General features: G+C 37.7%; 1 protein-coding gene across 4 annotated transcripts in view; it reads left to right on the top strand.

Annotated features, from left to right (window-relative positions):
• The window catches only part of LOC118794276 (myosin-1B-like), a 31,127-nt gene extending 23,975 nt beyond the window's left edge, over positions 1–7,152 (top strand). For all 4 annotated transcript variants that reach the window (XM_036552495.1, XM_036552497.1, XM_036552496.1 and 1 more), the window contains 9 exons: positions 1,050–1,215; positions 1,843–1,967; positions 2,332–2,640; positions 3,200–3,403; positions 3,514–3,639; positions 5,284–5,454; positions 5,867–5,971; positions 6,248–6,343; positions 7,006–7,152. In XM_036552495.1, coding sequence (XP_036408388.1) covers positions 1,050–1,215; positions 1,843–1,967; positions 2,332–2,640; positions 3,200–3,403; positions 3,514–3,639; positions 5,284–5,454; positions 5,867–5,971; positions 6,248–6,343; positions 7,006–7,152 — 1,449 coding nt within the window. The remainder of the gene's footprint in view (positions 1–1,049; positions 1,216–1,842; positions 1,968–2,331; positions 2,641–3,199; positions 3,404–3,513; positions 3,640–5,283; positions 5,455–5,866; positions 5,972–6,247; positions 6,344–7,005) is intronic.
• Positions 7,153–21,930: the final 14,778 nt, after the last annotated feature.

Genomic DNA, 21,930 nt, shown 5'->3' with positions numbered 1-21,930 from the left:
TCCAACATGTTGACCACGAGAACTGACTGTTCGCTTACCATCTAGTCTACCCAGACTTTGACATGTGCCCTTGTTTGGAGATAATCAATGTTATTTGGTTTACCTGTGAGTGGTCATAATGTTTTGGCTCATTGGTGTACATTAAATTCTTTGCAACTATTTCTCAACTTGAACATAACAAATACTACTAAAAGACATTCTAATAAACCCCGACCAGTGGCAGCTGGTGAGCTGGAAACAGGGGAGGCTGAAACATTACCTTTAAATCTATCATTACTTTCAACCTGTTCCCCTTTATCCTCCTTGATTAACAATAAAACAAATAATTCACAAAATAATTGACACCAATGTGTACATAGATTAAATGATTATGCTCGCGAAACAGCGCAGATTGTCCGTAGTTTGTGCGCTATTGCAAAAGCTACAGCATGACGTTGTTTAATTAACAAGGATGGCAATTTGAACAATTAAGTGGCAAGTAATCCCAAAGCTTTCTCCTAAATGTTCCACATTATAGCTTTTTTGTGTTACAAAATTCAAATTACAGAACGGAGCTAAATTTAGTTCGATTTTTTTAGATCGATTTAAATTACTGAGAATAAACTTTTAGGGTAGGCTGAGTGCAATGAACAATAACGTTTAGAACACAGACCTCACAAAAGCTGTGATGTGTCATGTGCATTTAACGTAATTTAAATCGATAAAAGCCATCCTTGTTAATTAAACAATCTCACGTTGTAGCTTTCGCAAGCACACAAACTACAGACAAGCTGTTTCGCAAGCATAAGCATTTACTCCATTTATGCGATTGGTGTCAATTATTCTGTGAATTATTTATTTTATTGTTAATCAAGGAAGATAAAGGGGACCAGGTTGAAAGTAATGATAGATTTAAAGGTAATGTTTCAGCCTCCCCTGTTTCCAGCTCACCAGCCGCCACTGACCCCGACACATAACAGGGACTTTGATTATTGTTAGTTGATTGGATGGTGAATGGCCTCAGACCCTATGGATTTGAACAGCTGTTGTGGTTGTATGACTCCTTCCAGGTTCTGGCAGAATGGAAGCAGAAGTATGAGGAAAGCCAATCAGAGCTGGAAGGCTCTCAGCGGGAATCAAGAAACCTGAGCACTGAACTCTTCAAGCTGAAGAACTCATATGAAGAGGCGCTAGACCACCTAGAGAACATCAAGAGAGAGAACAAGAATCTACAGCGTATGTTCCTTCCTCACACCAAAATATTTGCCAGCTCATGGAACTGTACATCATTCTTACTGTTTTTAATCTCATATTTATTCTTAATATTATTAATATGCTTAGTATTATTATATTATTATTTACTAGCTTAACATATTTACCTTATCTGAGCAATGCACACAGCTTACATTTTCACATCTTGGTTGATATAGCTAGGTATTTAATGAGGCAATGCAGTTCAGTTTGCTTGTTCGAAGGTTTAATTATAGTGATTCACTTGGTAACCTGCACCCTCTGGATTAGTTCAGTTCCTTAAATATTATATCACGCTGCCAGGCGTTATTTCATAGATGTTTTCTCAAATGAATATACTCATCTGAATCTGAACAGTATTTAAAACAAGTACAATATGAAATGTATTTTGTATTTATTTATTTTTTACACTTTAATGTTATGTCAGGGTTGTCTGAATATTATGTACAAATCCTGTTGCAGATGATGTTACTGAGTCCTGCAGGAATCATGTGGAATGGGTTGGTGGAAATGATTGTGTGAAAAAAATGAAATTGACAAATGATTTAAAAATGGTAATAAAAACGATGTCCTATTTAGCATTTGATTGCATGTATGCTTTGTTGTTTGTAGAGGAAATTGCCGAGGTGACTGGACAGATTGCAGACTCTGCTAAGACCATTCATGAACTGGAGAAAGCGGTGAAACAGGCAGAACAAGAGAAATTAGATGCCCAGAGTGCCCTCGAAGAAACAGAGGTACACTGGAATTAAGTTAAAAATTTCTGCTAATAATAAATCAAACTATAATAATTTATTTATGCTATTTATTATTTATTTAAAAGGTATTTAGTTATAAGTTATTATTTTTATTTACATGATGTCATCCCAGATTCATTTTGTATGGTGTTGCACTTTGTTCTTAATTTTCTTACAAAAACTAATTTAAAGAAGTGTTATCTTTAATTAGTAGTGTTTCAGCATGTGATTGCCACAATTTTCTTACAGTGTATAAAAACAATTTGGAGCTATGTGTATGGGAAAACAACATGCCTGGCTCTAATTCATTTTCATGGTCAGTTTTGTTGTCTGTCACGCTTATCTGTCCAATGGTGTTTCTCAGTCTTCTCTGGAGCATGAAGAAGCCAAAATCCTCCACATACAGCTGGAGCTGAACCAGGTGAAGTCAGAGGTGGAGCGGAAAGTGGCTGAAAAGGAGGAGGAGATCGACTTGCTCAAGCGGAACTACCAGAGGACCGTGGACATGCTGCAGAACACCCTGGATGCTGAGACCAGGAGCAGGAATGACGCTGTGAGGGTCAAGAAGAAGATGGAGGGAGACCTCAATGAGATGGAGATCCAGCTGGGCCATGCCAACCGCCAGGCCACAGAGGCACACAAACAGCTGCGGATTATACAGGGACAGCTGAAGGTGGGTGACCTCACACTGCCACAGGAACATTCAGATTGGAAGGTCATCTTAGAAAAGGAAAGGTGCTAGATGGTCTAGATATATTTCCTTAGGCTTATTTATTAGAATGACGAAAGCAGCTGTCGGCCCTGGTCTTGATGTTTTCACCAGTAATCTTAAAAAATTACCTCATCAAATGGAGCCATGTTAGCAATGCCAATTGCAAATGATTGGCTCACTTATGTCAGACATGATTTCGCATTATGTCTTTCTGTTTTTTGATATAATATTGTGTGGCCTGACCACAAACCCTACTTTATTAGCATCTTGGATTAATGATTTAATGATTTTAGCTTTGGTGTTATTTGCGTAGAGGCCCTTGACTATACCAGACCCCCTCCCTTGGAATATTTTCTCCTTGGATTTACATAATTTACACGTGTCATTTTGAGGGAGGAAAAATACCCCAGAGAGTTGGAAGATTCTAGGAGAATCACATCCCTGGCTACAGGATTAAGTGAGATTCCTCTTAACAGGCAGATAGATATAAACATTCTCCCTGCACGTGTCTGTATTTCAGGACGTCCAAGTCCACCTGGATGATTCCCTGCACCAGCAAGAGGACCTCAAGGAGCAGCTGGCTATTGTGGAGCGCAGGAACACCCTGATGATGGCCGAGATTGAGGAGATCAGGGCGGCGCTGGAGCAGTCAGAGAGGGGGCGCAAGCTGGCCGAGCAGGAGCTGATTGATGTGAGTGAGCGGATGCAGCTCCTGCACTCACAGGTAGGCCCCCCTGAACCAAGGGACCTTTGGACCCCTCTGTCTCACCCTACCTCTGCCAGGTTGTGGATTGAGGCCTACTCTCACTCACCTCTCTTTCTTGCAATCTTCAGAACACTAGTCTCATTAACTCGAAGAAGAAGATGGAGTTTGACATCACACAGCTGCAGTCAGACATGGAGGACACCATTCAGGAAGCCAGAAATGCAGATGAGAAAGCAAAGAAGGCCATCATTGACGTGAGCACAGATGCAACAGCTGACCACTGTTACCCCTTTTCCACCAACGCGAACTACATGCTAGTTTTGGGCTTGTGCTAGTGCCAGTTCAGAGTTGCTTCAACTTGCAAACCTTCTAAGAACGGGTTTGCTTTTCCACGCGCAGAGAGCCACCATAGAGCCACGTCATTATGTCACTATATACGTCTATGCTTTCCCACTCGCACCAAGCTAGCAGAGGTGGCTGGTGAGCTGGAAACGGGAAGCCCAAACACTACCTTTAAATCTATCATTACTTTCAACCTGTTCCCATTTATCCTCCTTGATTAACAATAAAACAAATAATTCACAGAATAGTTGACACCAGTCGCGAGAATAGAGTAAATGATTATGCTCGCGAAACAGCACAGATTGTCTGTAGTTTGTGTGCTTGCGAAAGCTACAGCGTGAGATTAATTAACAAGGATGGCATTTATCAATTTAAATTACGTTAAATGCACATGACACATCACAGCTTTTGTGAGGTCTGTGTTCTAAACGTTATTGTTCATTGCACTCAACCTAACCTAAAAGTTTATTCTCAGTAATTTAAATTGATTTAATTAAATTTAGCTCCGTTCTGTAATTAGAATTTTGTAACACAAAAAAGCTATAATGTGACACATTTAAGAGAAAGCTTTGGGATTAGTTGCCACTTAATTATTCAAATTGCCATCCTTGTTAAACAATCTCATGCTGTAGCTTTCGCAATAGCACACAAATTTCAAACATTCCGCGGTGCTTCGCGAGCATAATGATTAGCATGCATAGTGTTTCGCTAGCTTGCAGCCGCCACTGCAAGCTAGCGGGAACAAACAACAACAATAAAAACAAGAGAACAGTGCTTTAAAAAACTACACTTTATTCAGTTTTTATTGTCCACTATACTTTATACAATTTTAGTCTTTTGTGAAGCCAAATGTTAAGTGAGGTGAGTCAATGGCAATGTAAGAAAGTAGCATGCTAATGTTAGCTACTGTTACCAAGGTTACGGTAGCTGGCTAGCTAGCTGTTGGTCAGCTAACATTACCCAAGCAAGCATAGCTACTGATTTCTCACATCAATGATACAAATGTCGAACGTAACATTGATGTGAGAAATTAGTAGCTATGCTTGCTTGGGTAATGTTAGCTGATCAACAGCTAGCTAGCTAGTTAGCCATCGTTACGTTTGTAACATCGATGTGAGAAATTAGTAGCTTGCTACACAGCTAAGAAATACATAGCTGGCTGGCAACAAGGCGAAACGTGTGAAAAATAAAACTTTGGTTTTTATTCTTCTTCTTCTTTTTAGGCAGACTAGACGCTACACTAGCTCTGGTTTTTTAAGAATGGCGGTCACAAAGTTTTAGTTGGTCACGATAATCCTGCCCCCATCCCCGACGTAGCGGTTCTTTGTTCTAGACCAGCAAAGAGTTGGTGCCGTTCTCGAACCAGTTTTCCTGGCCGAGACATGATTCTTTGGCTGTCAAAACACGGAGAACTGGTTGAAGATTAGGCACTGGCCCTGAACCGGCCCTCGAAAACCTACTAGTGCCCCAAAGCCAGTGAGGACTTCGAATCTGAGGAAGGCCCACATATTTGACTGCAGTATTGGTGAAGGAAAACATTCCTTCTGTTCCAACAGGCAGCCATGATGGCGGAGGAGCTGAAGAAGGAGCAGGACACCAGTGCTCACCTGGAGAGGATGAAGAAGAACCTGGAGGTCACAGTCAAGGACCTGCAGCACCGTCTGGATGAGGCTGAGAACCTGGCTTTGAAGGGAGGGAAGAAACAACTCCAGAAACTGGAAAGCAGGGTGAGTGGTAATAACTCATGCAGCATGCAGGTTTAATTTGCAGGTGCAACACCAAAATTAATCTCCAGCTATGTCAACTAAGCAAATAAAGTAGGCTAATATCTAATTTTCTCAGTGTTTTCTATCACTTTTTACAGAGTATAACTTTCACTTTTGAATATTTTTACCTTAAAAATAAAAATAATTATTGAGGTATTCTTGGCTCAAAATCTTTTACTTTATGTAACAGCATCTACAGTGAAGTTACTGCTAATCTTAATATTATTGATGTTGTTATTTGCACAGTGACAGACATGTCCTACCCACCCGCATTAATCACGCAGAGATCAATCATTTTTAATCATTTTAGTTACTATTGAGTGTTTTGTTTCGATCTTGTTTGAGTAGCATGCACCATATCTTGTGAGCTCAGGTGAAAGAGCTGGAGAATGAACTGGAGGCAGAACAGAAGCGTGGAGCAGAGGCCATGAAAGGGGTTCGAAAGTATGAGAGAAAAGTCAAAGAGCTCACATACCAGGTAAGAATAGCTTTTTATTTTTACATTTAGTAAGTAAACAGTTCAGAACAGTAAACAGTACATGACCACAAATTAAAATCACAGCAACAATCACATTTACTTATTGGGGACCATAATGCTACAAATTAAGCTTATGTGCAAATGCATACTTAACTACAGCAAGGTAAATACTGTTATGTTACGTAAACCATGTGATATTGAAATGCACAAATGTACATCTCTCATGAATGTCATATGGACTTGTATTTGAGTTTGCCTGTTGCTTTTGATTTATAGACAGAGGAAGATAAGAAGAATGTGGCAAGACTGCAAGACCTGGTCAACAAGCTGCAGCTAAAGGTCAAAGCCTACAAGAGGCAGTGTGAGGAGGCGGTGAGTAATAATAAAAAATAACTATAATTATAATATTATTATTATAATAAATTGTGATTTATAATAATGAATTAGGAAAGTTAGTAGTAAGAAGGTAGTAATGAATTATGACCCAGAAGTTTGATTCTGGGCTGTCATTAGCCAACTGTGCCTGGAGCCAGTTTTGCAAGTGCTTACAGTATGTTAGCTCTCATCAATGTAATGTATACATCCAGGTTCCCCCAAACTTCCCCAACCCGTCCAAGAGAAAAACAACAACAAACAATAGCTTTCATAACAACAAGTCAAACTCAAAATTTAAGAACTTATTAAAACTAGAGATTCCACATTTTTTAGATTGCCATTAAATTACAAGAGTACAACACAATTAATAAAATAATACATAAATAATGTCTTAATATACAGTGCTGCAGTTGCCAGTTGTCCTGTATGAATCACCTGTTGTCTCAGTATTTGCCAGGATTAATGTTGATTGTTGTTTGCCAGGATTAACACTTGAAAGTGTTGCCTTTAACAGTGACTGTGAGAAAAGTCATATGCACTTAGCTGAAAATTCTCTTCTTAAGTGCCATGTTGTTCTTTGTGTGCAAGAATCATATCGTTGTAAGGAAACAACAACAGGTTAGCACACTGAACATTTTGTGATACTTTCTAAACAATAGGAGGAGCAAACCAACAGCCACCTGGCTAAATTTCGGAAGGTTCAGCACGAGCTAGAGGAAGCTGAGGAACGTGCTGACATTGCTGAGTCCCAGGTCAACAAGCTGAGGGCCAGAAGCCGTGACATCAGTGGCAAAGTGGAACAATAGCAGAACAGGAATTCACTTGTGTAAAAGGCCATTGAATATACCATGGCTAGAAATAAAATAACAGTATTACATAACTTAGTATTGAAACAGAACAATAGTTTTAAATAACTTTAAATAACAAATTAAATATATTGTAATATACAGTGGGGTCCAAAAGTCTGAGACCACATTGAAAATCTCTAACATTTTTACGTAAACCTGGAAATAATCAAAAAGTTTGAGGATTCAGAAACATTTAAAAGCACAAGAAGTTATGTCATGTAAAATGAAGAAGAAATATTTAAGATTCTGCACTATTCCTAGGCCAGCAATCAAATTTAAGAAAAATTTGGGCATTGCCCAACTTAACTCCTTTGTACAAAAGGTCAGATTTCCTTGAGTTGTATCCTTTCCATTGACGCATGCATTCAGATGCCACTCAAGTGGATTTGATCTACTCATCAGAGGCCTGTTCAAGTAACTCAACTTGCAGCCAGTGTTCACCTGTTATAAATATGGCTGTGCCTCAAGTTTCCAGCAGATCATTGCTTACTAAGTAGCACTGTGATAGTGGGAAAAATGGAATCAGAACTAAGTGAAAGTGTCAGAAGTCAAATTGTTATTCTAAGCAAAGAGGAGCTGTCTCAGTGTCAAATCATGGCTAGACTAAAGGTTTCTAAGGGGGCATTGCGTGGAACTCTGAAAGGCTTTGCAGAAACTGGATCAGTTGTACCCAAAGCATGATCAGGCAGGCCAAAAGTGACCACACCATCAGAAGATCAATACATCAAGCTTAGTTCCCTGAGAGATAGAAAAGCAACTTCATCACAGATACAAAATTTGCTAAATAAAGAATGCAAGACTCCAATCAGCAAAAGTACAGTTTCTAAACCACTTCTCGGGAGGGGAAACAAGGCCAAATGCTTGGAGTGGGCTAAGAAATACCAGCATTTGAGTCCTATTTACTGATGAATCCAAATATGAGATTTATGGCAGTAACAGAAGGGTGTATGTAAGGAGACGCACAGGAGAGAGAATGATACCGCAGTGTACCAAACCGACAGTGAAATATGGTGGTGTGAATATTGAAGTCTGGGGGTGTTTTGCCTACTCTGGAGTTGGAAACCTGCACCGAATTGACTACACCCTGATCAAGGAGAAGTACCACCCCATTCTCCAGAGACATGCTATACCCTCTGGTTTGCATCTTTGTGGAGAAGGATTCATGCTGCAGGAGGATAATGACCCCAAACACACCTTAAAGCTTTGTAAGAACTACATGAAGACCGAAGAAGACCAAGGAGTCCTGATTGATCCTGATTCCTCCACAGTCGCCTGACCTCAACCCTATTGAACATTTATGGGGGCACTTGAAGACTGAGAAAGCCAAGCATTCTGTGACATCACCAGAAGCTCTTTGGAACATTGTCAAATCATGCTGGGATAACATGGGTTATCAGGTTTTGCACAAACTTGTGGAGTCCATGCCAGCTCAAGTGCATGCTGTCATTAAAGCAAAAGGGGGGCATACCAAATACTACGATATTCTGAAATTCAGGTACATTTTTCAAAGATTCAACTTTTCACTCAAATTGTTAAGCTGATATTATCATTTGTAATGAAAAAATTAGTATTACATTCAAAACATATGCAAAATAGAAGTATTTTGGTATCAGACTTTTGGACCCCACTGTAATTTTTGATCACAATGCATCTATAGATGGTTTGCTAATTAATCTCTGCAATTGCATGCATGTGTACTTGCTAATATTCATATATGTGTGCACTTTATCAATAAATGCAGGGAGATGGCTTTAAACCATTGGAAGATTTACAGATATCTTGTGTAATATATCATACGTAAATGTCAAATCCTCCCGTTTTGCAGTTTCTCCATCATATCACATTTAAGAGTTACGTTTACAGTTACTCAATGGTTCTGTTCAAAGTCACAGAGATTAACAGGAAATGTTTTGTAAATAACAAATAATGAAAAACACAATATTTGCTTCAGAAGTTAAGGATGAACTGCTAGTCAGACTGAAGGCTGAATGACTGAATGTCAGACTGAATGACTGCCTTAGCATGTGTTTGATTTAGTTACTGGACTCAAATACAGAGATTAGTAATGAAAACTAAAGCCAATTGTGTAGTCATTTTTTTGGAACTTTCTGGGTGATGCAAACATGGCCAAAGTGAGAAAATGCTTTTATCACCCTGTTACTTGATTTGAAAACTATATTAATGCACATAGTCCAACAGTGTAGCATTGCTCACTTCACAGTAATGCTTCAATTAAGACTGCCAACTGTTCTTCCCTGTAATCTAGGGTTACAATGATTCATTAAAATCATTAAATATAAAAAAACCCAGACTAATTTGTTATTATTTACCATTATGAAACAGCTCCCTTCTTCTTAACAAATTGATATTCTGTATTGAATACATATTATGAGAAAGCCTGTATGGATTTACATATACATAATGACACATGGAAAAAAAAACATTTCACCGTCAGAATGTAATCCCTCACAAACACACACAAACACCCACACACTGATGCACATACACACATAATATGCACAATATATAGCACTGAAATTCATCAGATTTTATGATATGGTGATGGCGGCAGTATTAACTGATTTAGTCAGCCTCACTATATACTGTTTATACATGTAAACCTTTGGACAAGACAAATGCAATGTATACAAATGGTATATTCACAGTCATATTAAATTCTTACGATGAATCGAACTGGACATTTTATGAGTGACTTTAACACAAATTACAAGGACACAAGGAGAGATGGAGCATTCATGTCTTACACCAAATTTATTGAACTGCAGCCAAGGATTTGGGTGAGTTGAGCGCTGACCCGGACAATATGGTAATGAGGAGAGCACATTCATGAATCTTAAAATTACGATGAAGATACACACAGGGATATGTTGCTTGCCCTCAGTCCTGAATTCGACTTTCAAGCTGCAGGTAGTAGGTGAGCGATCGATATATGTGAGGTTATGAATGAAACACAGAGGGAGACAACTCAGCCCATGCTGGTAAAGGCATTGCTACATGCAGCATAGCAGAGGAACACCTCTTCACCCTGCAGTGATCCAACACTGCACTCTATAAGGACATGGAAATCTTAACAGACAATTCCTTTGACTGAAGTTTGCATAATATAAGACTTTATTGATCCCAAAGGAAATTATTGTACCAGAGATTGCTCACTTACAGTATCAGAAACAAAGAAGATAAAAATAAAAATAGGCAAGCAATGCAATAAATAAAAAACAAGAGGGTAAAATAATATATAAATAAGACACAGTATAATGACACAGTAAATACAGAATGAAATATTCAAGTAACAGGTAGGGTTTTGTAACCTGTAGCATGTCAGATACTAGGCATGAGGGGAAGATATATTTAAGGGACAGTGAGAGAAATCATTACATATAAAAAACCAATTTTTACAGCATTATCTACTGTGAACAATCCTCCTGTTAGATCAAATGCCACAACTCAATTGATGTAATCAAAGGTTCAATAATTCAATAATTGGTATATCTGCAGAATAATATTCCTAATAAGTCAAGTAATGAATGGGTCATTCATTAACAGACAGCTATTTAGAAATGGAACAATCCTTTGCAACAATATTCCACTGAGACACATTCAGTTTTTTTTTTTTTTGGTTTTAGATTGTCACCTTGCATGTTCACTGTCAATACACACACAAAAAAAATCTCATTACCAATGAATTCCAAATGATTTAGTAAAGGAAAACAAATAATCATTTCTCACAATATGTAAGATAAAAAAGCACATCACCATGTAAATAAGAGTAATTATACATGCCTATGTGCACATAGGCAGTGTTTCCACACTTCAAAAGACTGACTGTACTTTCTAAATCTGCTCTGACCAATTGAAGCACAATTGATCACGGCTGTGCCCTCTGCTGGTTGGTTACATTGCATGAGGGACTTCCCATGTTTCTCCAATGACATGGTTTAACAGTGTTCTCCCTTAGTTTTTGTGGTTTTGAGGTCACAGCACTAGCTGACATCTGTGAGCAAAAAATGTTACACCAAATATCAGGATTATGACACAGACTCCATAGCTAATAATTTAAAATAATATTAAAGCCATTTATAATATATATAAGTGATGAACAAATTAAATGAGTAACGCATAATGAGTACTAATTTATATGAGGCTTTCAGTGTAAGAAATCAGTTGTAGAAAAAACAATGGGAATATTGAAATAAGATGTAATAATGTGAGAAGTGATGTCTGATGATAAAGCAATACTACAGGGAAGATTTCTGATTGGTTATTAAACAGCCCCTGAGATAAGTATTCATCTGAAAGCAACACCCACAACTCGAGAGACCTAAGGGGTTCCAGATAGTGGTGACCTATTCGGATTTTTTACACACTTAAACAATACATTCCATTAAAAATTCCATGGAAACATTCCATGGAATAATCAGTTTCTCCGTCGACGACAATGTCCAGCTCTTATATAGTCCTGCATTATTTTAAAAACCGCTGCTCCAAGATATTCCTCGGTGTCCCCGGCTATGGCATCCTCTCGTCCAGTTGCTATGCGACGACAGTGGCATCCATGTTTCTATGCATCCTCCAAGTTGGTTACTGCACTACAGTTGTTGGTGCGTCCTTCCCTACCGCATCCTCCGGTCAGGTTTCCCAATGACGATGATGCATCCTCACCTTAACCTGTATAGGAAAACACAAACAAAACACAGTAGCCCAGGGCCAAAACCCAAAAACAGTACAACAGACCAGGACGTAACAACATGCAATTTAAAACAAGGCAAATGTAAAGTACTTTTCTCCATCAGCTCAGACAGGGTTCATTGTGCTTTATTCTGACTGACACCATATCCATTCCCATTAAGCAAAAAGAATATTTCAAATTTCACACACAATGCTCGGCTACTTACCATCAGGGACTGAAGGGAACCTTCTCAAGTGCCACATTATGGCTTTTATAAAATTACTCCAAAAACTTTGTACAGTGAACACTATGTTATGTTATGGATAATTGACAGCTAAATTCATACTTTCCCTTTATGGTAAAGTCAGGACTAATTAACAGCAGCTGTCCCATATGACATTTGACACCCAGATGAGATGGGCCAATTATACCATGTACATACTGTATGTATATGACTTTCTTTGAGGGTCACATTGCTCTCCTGCACTTGTCGTATGGACAGCTGTAGGGAGTTTAAACTCCACATTCATGGGGTTTGAGCTCAGAGGCACAGAGATGTTCAGTTTTGTTCAGTTTCATTAACATGGATTAAATTAGGAAATTATTAAATAACAGTAATTAAATAATCAAATTATTTTTTAAAAAGCCTTATACTGGTTTCAAAATAGACTTCATTAGTGAATACTGAGATGCAAAATTAAATGATTATTATATTATTATAGTATTATATCATTAGCACAGACAGTTGGCTTTCCAAAATAAGATCTTCCTTTTTGGTTGGCTTTCCAAACTAGCTCTTCCTATTGTCATATTTTTTTACAATGCTCAACAATGAACATTCAGTTAATATTCATTTAATTTTTACAGCTCTGCATAACACTATTTCACTTTTCACACCTCATAATCAACTTGGGGAACTGAATTATTATTGGACAGAACAGAACACCCCTTCTATGCTGCATATATCACAAGCTGACAATGGTCAAAACAGGCCATGTCATTTGCTGACAATGACCAGGACCGTGACAGAACAAACTGGATTCATTTCGTTGGAGATAGGGGTGAGTAGGTTGGCAAAGATGTCCTCATCTCACCACTCTCAGACACAATGTGATTCATCAGGTGCCTGTAAGTGGCATGAATGACATCAGTGGAATGGCTCCCATTCTCCAATGAGTGCCTGCTTCACTGTAGTGTGGTGTGCGACTATGTGCACTGTGCAAAAAATAGCCGTTGGCTATTCACCTCACCTCAGTGCTCTTGAGTGCATGCAGAGTTTCTCACAGTGAGCTGAGCCTAATGTACAGTTGGCAATTCCAACTGTCCTATTTGGACATACCAAGGTTACCATAAAGCAAACCTTCTTTACAAATGCCCATGAATGAATAAATACTCCATCTTTCTCTAGCATGCTGAAATCAGTCTGGTCCTTCTACCTCAACATTCACTTCAAAATATCCTCAAAAGGAGATGGCCTCGTTGGCACCTGCATGTCTATCTGGCCTACAGGTGGAGGGACCCTGTTGCTTAGATACTGTAGGTTTTCCTGGCATTTGGCTGTCTACAGGCCTGGCTGGCCTACAGATGAAGAGATGTGTTGCTAGCTTGGATACAGTAGGTTTTGCTTGGCTGTGTAGGAAATCTTCATCACAAAAAAAGCTAAACAATTTTGAGAAAAAAAATCTTTAAGTCTGAGACAGAATGATCTGTGATAAAAAATAAATAAATAAATAAATAAATAAATAAAACTCCTTGGCAAATGAATCAGCAGCTTCCAAAGTTCTCTGATCCAAGCTGAACAAATGAGCAAACCCGACTGAAAATACACAGTTTCATATATATTTTAAATATACACTTAAGTGATATGTTCTATTTGGGCTGGTGGTAATTGGCATGTATCTCCTTCAGATGGCTCAACAACCTTGACTTGGAACATTGTGGCCTAATACCTTGCTGTGTTAATTTGCAAACAAACTGTCATTACCAGCTGAGGCACACTGGTTTGGAGATATTTTGGCTTGCATCTTATTGAATTAGTGCAAATACAACCAGCACAGCAAACAGGCTAACAGGTTTCACATTGCAATGCATTCCATCTTGTCCTCTCTTGACAATCCAGAACTTAAGGGTCTTCCTGACAGCTGTGCAATGTACATATGTACTTGAGTGGTCTTCTCCTCTCGAGTACATATGTGCATTGCACAGTTGTCAGCTCTGCAAATGCAAATGTAATTGTATGGTGGAGTGATCATTTACCACACAAGAATTTTAAGGTCATGAATAATGTTACACTAAGAAAAACATGACTAAACTTCAAGTAGTTAGCTACAGAAACATTAAAATGTTGAATCCTTTTTTGAAAGGAGTTCTTTTAATTATTTTTGTGGAATGAATGATATTACACAAAAACAACTGTATTTGCAATTTTACATATTGATGTGCATGAATCGTTTACTACTTTCTCCTTGTGGTTCTAGGAGAAAATCAAATACTTTAATCAATATGATAATGACCCTGATCTCCCTGAATCTTGTTGGACATTTATAAGAAAATTAAAGAGGCTAATTTGCCCACTTTGTAAGACAGTACATAACAAGGGAACTTCTCACAGGGAAGGTTGCATGCATTCTGCCAAAAATGGGAGAAATTCCTGTAGAGGTATCTTCTGTATTTGGAATCAGATACTGACCAAGCATATGTTGTTGTACCATCTGTCTCTGGAAAAGGAGCTTTTGTGCATCAAATAAAAATTCTTAGAGATTATTGCTACTGGTGAATTTACATCAGGTAAGCTTTTACAGTGGTATTTTGAGGTGCAGTAGGATAACGTTGTGAAGTAACCAACCACATCAAATACCAGCTGGGCACCAGGTGTGGCTCTTCCTTCAGAGGTTGTCTGTCATTGTGGATTTACAGGAAGTCCTGCTGAGGTATGTGACACAGCTAAGACAAGGTTCAAACTTGTTTATGAACAAAAGAAGCTCCCCACATTGGCAGGTGCTTTTCAAAAAAGAATTTGATGCAGGAGGACACAAGTGCAGCAAATCCCTAGACCAACTCTATACAGAACTCTATTACTAAATTACTTATATGAATTGTTGGCTGTTCCACATCCAACACAGACAAGACAATAGATGGACATGCTCTGCTGATTATATGCAGAGAAACTGTATTGGTATACTGCAGCAGGGAGTCATCTGTTTGTTAATTGTTAGTTTGTATGTCTTCCAAGACGCAAAGTCCAACTCATGTGGATGGAAAAAGCAGACAAACTCACTGACCTCCACAATGAATTCTTTCCCTTCCAAGGACTGGGATTCACTAAAAGCTTCAAGGTGCCCTGATCTAAAGAACATGGGTTTCTTGGGAATGTTAAACCAGGTTAGAGTAGGGCTTGTCAAGTTTATTATATGCTGTAACTCAGAGGTTTTCAACCTTTTTGGGGCTAAGGCACATCAAAGGTCAAACCAGAACATCAAGGCACACCAACTTAAAGTTGGTTATCGATTATGAAGAATCTATGCTATGCTATAATGTCATTAGCGAGATTTGACCCACATTGCACTATAGCAGACTGTCAAATAATTATCAAACAGACAGTTAAATCAGACAGGAAATCGTACAATTTATTAAAAATGCATTGAAGTGCATCGGAGCAAGAATTGTCCGACATAGTGAACAGCAATCATGAACAGCAACATACTAAAATAAAATAAATAAAATAAAACAAAACATTATTCCATTAACCCTTTTGCACATAGGTCACACCGGTGTGATTTGCCCTTTAGCGCATATGCTAAAACTGCTGCAATTAGAACACTAGATTGGAAAAATTCTGAAATTTTAGCTTTGAGGATACAGCGGTTTAATGTTAAAAAATGTAACAAATGCTAACTGGAAACTATGAGAAGCTTAATAACGCTAATGAAAACATAACGAACCATGTAACTTAACATGCGCGCTACATAGCATAAAAATAAGTTACGTGCAAAAGTATTATAGCACAATACAAAACATCACTCTTTTCACTGAGTATAAGTGCACACACACATATAAAATGCATCAGGTTCCTCAGAATTCCACGGCACACTTCACTTTGCCTCACGGCACACCAGTGTGCTGCAGCACACTGGTTGAGAGCCACTTCTCTAACTTATACCTGTCACAACCATAAATAAACCACCGTGGCATCCTCATCCTCCACATCACTTTGGAAGAACCTTTAGCATGAGAGATGCTGGAGGAATGTCACTGACATGACAACATGCTTTAAAGTCAATATAAATATATGATTAAATTAATAAATTACAAATAGCTACCAAAGTTGCATTCAGAACATACCTCTTCAGATATTTAAGTGAAAAAATGTGGTCTAGCATTTTGTGTACAGTGTATATTTTGCACAGAGATTTTTGATTTACCTCAAGACATTCAAATGTTAAACCTTACAATGAAATTGATCATGTCAGTAACCACATGACCCACCGCTTGAAGAAAGTCAAAGCTAACAGGTTGAATCGTTAACCGTCATCACCTGTGGCTAATGACATGTCCACATTACCACTTGTTACCGGTTGAAAATCTTGTGCCATTCTGGCAAGCACAGTAGAAAATTATAATGCGCCTTGATTAAGATTAGAATAGAATTACATGCCCATATTTAGCAGAGGCTTTGCCCCACAGGGACATTGATATTGATAAAAGAGGTGGGTGACATAGTATCTATGAAAAGTATATTCCAACAAGATCTACATACACATAAAATGTGCTGGTGGAAGAATGAGGCTTTATCAAAACCAATATTGGGTGACTCTAACATGTGCTTTCAATGACTCACTGCCCTGAACAAATTTTTGTATTTTCCTACAGAGTCATTGTGGAAGCATCACTGTCCCATCACTAATAAAGTGCACTTAGTTTATTTTGAGTTGTGCTGTGCTTTTGACATGCAAAGGGTAGATATTCTTGCAACCTTCCATGGATGATTCTCTGCAAAAGTATGCAAAAGGTAGATCTTCAGAAAGAACCCATTGGAAACAATTACTAAAAGCCAGTGCTTATGATTAGAAAGTTCTTTTAAGCAATGAATACAAGATATAAATAGAATTGGGCATTGAGTGCAATTAAATTTGAATTTGAATACTTGAAATTTGCATTTGAATTCTTGTGAATTGCTTTGTGTAACAGCAAAGCTGAATATAATGATGTCGCATTAAAATAGTGTATGTAAGTTGCTTTACATAACATCAGTGTTTCACATGTTGCTTAAATTGCCTCAAAAACAAAATGTTTTGGTATGGCTTTCTTCTTCTTCTTCTTTCTTCTTTGGGGCTAGATTTCTGACCCATCGATCAGAAGTTCCAACCACCAGCAAAACTAAAAAAGATTTGTCAATGGCAATAGTATGCAGTACAGTAGTTTGCACTGAACATACGACGCATTAATAAATATCAGGTTCAATGGGTTTTGTCATTTTTGTCATTATGCATTTTTACCTGGATTAAGGAAAAATAGGCTAATAACCAAAGAAGCTCACCAAAACAGGCACAATCACATATAGTTTGATAAATAATAATAGGTGTATTTCTGATACTCTTCCTGCACAGTAGGAACACACACATGGATAAAGGTTAATTGTATTATAGTTAAATGCTATTTATAGTTAAATGCTACAGTACATGGAATTTCTAACAGAAACCCAGTTCATTCTAAACAGAATGAATTTTTTTTCAGGGTTCCTGTTCCTTGTGATCCTGTCACATAATAAAGCTCCTTATTAGAAAAAAATACATGTAAAAAGTGATAAATCCATCATTAAACACTTCTGTGTGACCCTGTTTAGCTAGCATCAGCATGGAATTTAAGTCAAAACATATGTAAAAGCTATGGAAGATTTGCATTATTTATATTGTTACTTAAAGCAGTACTCCCCCCCCCCCCCCCCATTTTTCATCTTGACTTGAATTGCCAGTGCCATCTCTCACTGATGTATGGCAATATATCTTAAACTTGCTCTTAAAAATTCTCACATATAGCTAGCTAGCAATAACCTTACCTTACTCAAGTCATATTGCAGGATATTCACTAACTGAATTGACAAGACAGGTACATACAATTTGACAGACACATGCAACTCAAAGTACTGTCAATCTTACCCTAACTTTAGAGGACCTCTTTTGTTTATCTTTTAAACTTAAACATCATTCCAGGAAAGTGTCCCTATCTAGTTTTGTGAGGTTCTGAACTACCTACCCAACTGAAAGTTTGGAAACATAATAAATAAAAGTTAAAAATAAATAAATAGAAAGACACAGACCCTACGTAAATAGTGCTAAACTAATGATTTAGTTTAGCTAAGGCTGATGAATTCAAAATCTTAACCAATAATAATAGTACCTAATAATACAAAGTGGATCTGACTCCAGATCCCAAATCAAGTTTTTCACTTGGTCCGCTGAAAGATTTAGTAGCTACATTTTTATGTAGTGTAGCTACATTTGAGCATAAAGCTAGAATGAATATTAGATTGTCTGTCTGTTTCTGTCTGCAGCCTATAAAAGGATAAATTTCAGACAAAAATTAAACCCATCAAAATATTATCTACATGTGCTGCATAAAAGAGCTATGGTATACTTACACAGTACTTAAACTCTGGAACCAAATATTAACATTCCAAACCTGTAGTTACAAAATCAAGGCTGAGGACACTTCTGACTGACTTTAAAATGCAATACTGTTATATCCCATTGACTTGAATACAGTGAAAACAGTTAGTAAATATCCATTGTACATGTTTTTATACAGTTTTTATAAGTGGAACACATATAGTACATTTCACCTAAGGGATATTGTTGCTGTAATCTTGGTAGCAAGTCAAGTTGACTGCCTTTTTCCCCAAAACTATCAATTTATGTGTTACACCATTATATATTCAAAATGTTTGAAAAATTGTAAGCATTTTGTCCCCAGTCCAGCAGTGGCTCAGTAAGCCAGCCACGGTTTGTTGGAAATCCCAGTCCTGCACTGGGCAGAGGTGAGCACTGCGAAATAACTCTGGCATGTGCTGTGGTCTTCCCCTGTCAAACACAATATGGATGCAGAAATAGTAATCCTGAATATAAAATCTGACCTGTTTCTTGAACGGAAGTAAATTCAGTGGATGTATTAAAAAAAAAAAACAGAAAATCTCATGATTTCTACTTGTCACTATGACCACAGTGCATATTTTGAGGTAGACTAATACAGCCCTTGAGTCTTAATAATAAAAAAACTTTAGAAGCATCATGACTTCCACCATCTACACAGCTCCTTCAAAAGTTCAAGCAGTCAGGCAGTTGCTGTAGCCGTTTAGATATCTGAGACTCCCTTGTTCCTCAGGATAAATTAATAATGAAATATAGTGTAATATAGTGTAATGCACAGTTATTGTTTATCATTTGAAATGTTTCACAATATTTTATCTGCAAAATTAAGTATAATTCAAGAATACACATTTATTTGCATTACTTCCTGGGTAAGTAAGAATCAAGTATTGTTTGGATTTCGACAGCGAATAAAGACACCTGAAAATATTCTATTCAGTGAACTTTCTGATATGGTGTACTCAGCATCAAAAAAGTATCATTCTTATTACAGGAACATTTTTAGAAACATACATTTTTGATATTTATAGTGTAGTGGAAGGAAACAGGGCTTGAAACCCAAAGGTTGCTGGTGATTTCCAGGTTGGGCACTGCCATTGTACCCTGCAAGTTACTTAACCCAGATGTCTTCAGTAAATATCCAGCTGCATTGGTTTGATTGATTTATCATTCATCACTGACTGTGACACACACAGTGACATTGAGTGTTGCATAAACACAGCATCACACCGATAAGGTTGTCTTCTGAAAAGAAAAACAAAGAAGCTACTATGCTTCATTTAACATAGCAACACCGTCACCTTCATGGCATACAGGAAGCTAGACTTTTAGTGTTCTATTGTATGCTATCTGGGTTATCTATTGCCTGAAATTTCTGACATGGCAAGGGGTTACAGCCAAACACGGTCTGCCAGTGACAGCCAACAGTCTGGGAGACCATGACTAACAAAACCTCACCAAGATGAAGACATCATCATGCTGCCTCCTGATCCATTTCCACTCTGTCACTTCCACTGCATGAGAAAAGATAAGACCTCAGTTCAACAATCAAAATAAAATCAAGTGATAACCAAAAGGAGAAAGAACATTCAAAATGTCTTATTCTTATCCTTATTCTTACTCTTATTCTTCTATTATTATTACTAAAAAGGCAGTACCCTACTTGAGATGCAAATGCACAACCGAGTGTAAAAAAGGTCAAACAAATCAACAAGCTGTGACCAGAGCTGTGATACAGGGTCAAAAGTCAGTTAAAGATTATTTTAAAGTGGCAATGAATACAATTCCCACATAAGCACAAGAGACAGGGACACTTCATTTTCAGAGGCATGGGTCTTATATACATATTTATTGTAAAGCAAAGCTTTTAGAGTTACCAGTTTTAGTGTTTGCCTGAATATTTGTGTGAAAATAACAGCTGTTAAATGTGGCCTTCAAAACACGCTATATATGCAATATTTTACCTGAAAAGTTAAGATCACAGAGAGAATTATAGAAAGATCCCCAGCCTTCCACCAGGAATAAAAAAGATTGAATTAGCCTGACTGCATCTGAATGCAAATGACCAACAAAAAATAGCAAATAATTAACAAAAATTAAATATAAAATTGTCATGTCAAATTGTGCAATTGTCATCAAATATGACTCCATGACTCCAATATGACTCTATAGCTCCAGTGCTGACAGAGAGCAAACTGCAGAAGCATATAAACTTGTTCCAGATTCAAGCCACTGACACAAGAGCCTTACATATCTTTCACTTTGTATTACTGTTGCCAGCTTGGTGTCCATTTTAATGTTTGGTTCCACAAATATAATTTGTAGATGCTGTCAAATAATAATATTGGTCTGTCAGATTACCAGGATTAGATGTGGTGCCAACTAGGGCCTGACTAAATGCCAACACCATGTTCTTCATTCATAAAACTACATGGGACAATCCAAGTGAAACTAATCAGTGCGCTTATTAGACAAGTATTGCAATTTAAAATTTTGATTTTTGGAAACCAGTTTACTGAATTCAGTGTAAATAATTGTATATGTTTATAGGCTACATATATCAGTAGTTTGGATGTGGGCTGCCTAGCCCAGCCCAGCCCCCAACTCCTGCCATGTCATGAGTCTCAGCCATTTGGAAAGGGTCTGATTTATATAGGCAGAGACCCAGCTCCAGCCCCTGGTCCCTAGTCCCTGTCTATGACTGGTTCTCTGTGTCATGTGTTGCTGGCAACACAGCCAGAGACACTCACAGGAGATGGGTTGAGGCCCAAGGGGCTATAAAGACACTCAATGGGACATACTACCCCTTTCATTAAAATATAAGTAACCAGCACCTGCATCAAATCAGTGGCCACAATTGCCTTTGCCCTCTTCTAGCAAAAATTAGGAAAATAAAATGCAGCAATTTCTGTGAGAGGAATGTGGCAGCATTGTGTATTTGTGTACAAATGCAAATTCAAAATCATAGTTTTTTCAATGAATGCCAAGGCTCAGTGTAGTATCTTCAAATAAAAGTCTATGTGGATTCACTATTTTACTCACCCAAACATTATTAAAAACAGCTGCACACATGCAGTAGCTAAATCATGCTATGATCACAACAATGGGTCTACACCTTGAAGATAGTTCAATGATAACACTCAGGATTTTTTACCATGTATCAGTAATTGTTATTTTATTAAATTCTTCAGTATGCTTAGGTTTTTAATGTTCATCTTTCAGATGTGTTAATTTACCAATATGAAGATGAAATCTATCTGGAAGACCAATAAAACTTTCTGAGAGAACTGCTTGTAGGATTACTAGAAAGGCAAATCAAAACCACGTTTGACTGCAAAAGACCTTCAGGAAGATTTAGCAGACTGTTCTACTGTGCAGCAACACCTGCACAAAAATGACCTTCATGGA

This window comes from Megalops cyprinoides, chromosome 19 (assembly GCF_013368585.1).
Source record: "Megalops cyprinoides isolate fMegCyp1 chromosome 19, fMegCyp1.pri, whole genome shotgun sequence".
Classification (NCBI taxonomy): Eukaryota; Metazoa; Chordata; class Actinopteri; order Elopiformes; family Megalopidae; genus Megalops; species Megalops cyprinoides.
The sequence above is the reverse complement of the archived record's forward strand: the minus strand, read 5'-3'. Positions and strand labels throughout refer to the sequence as shown.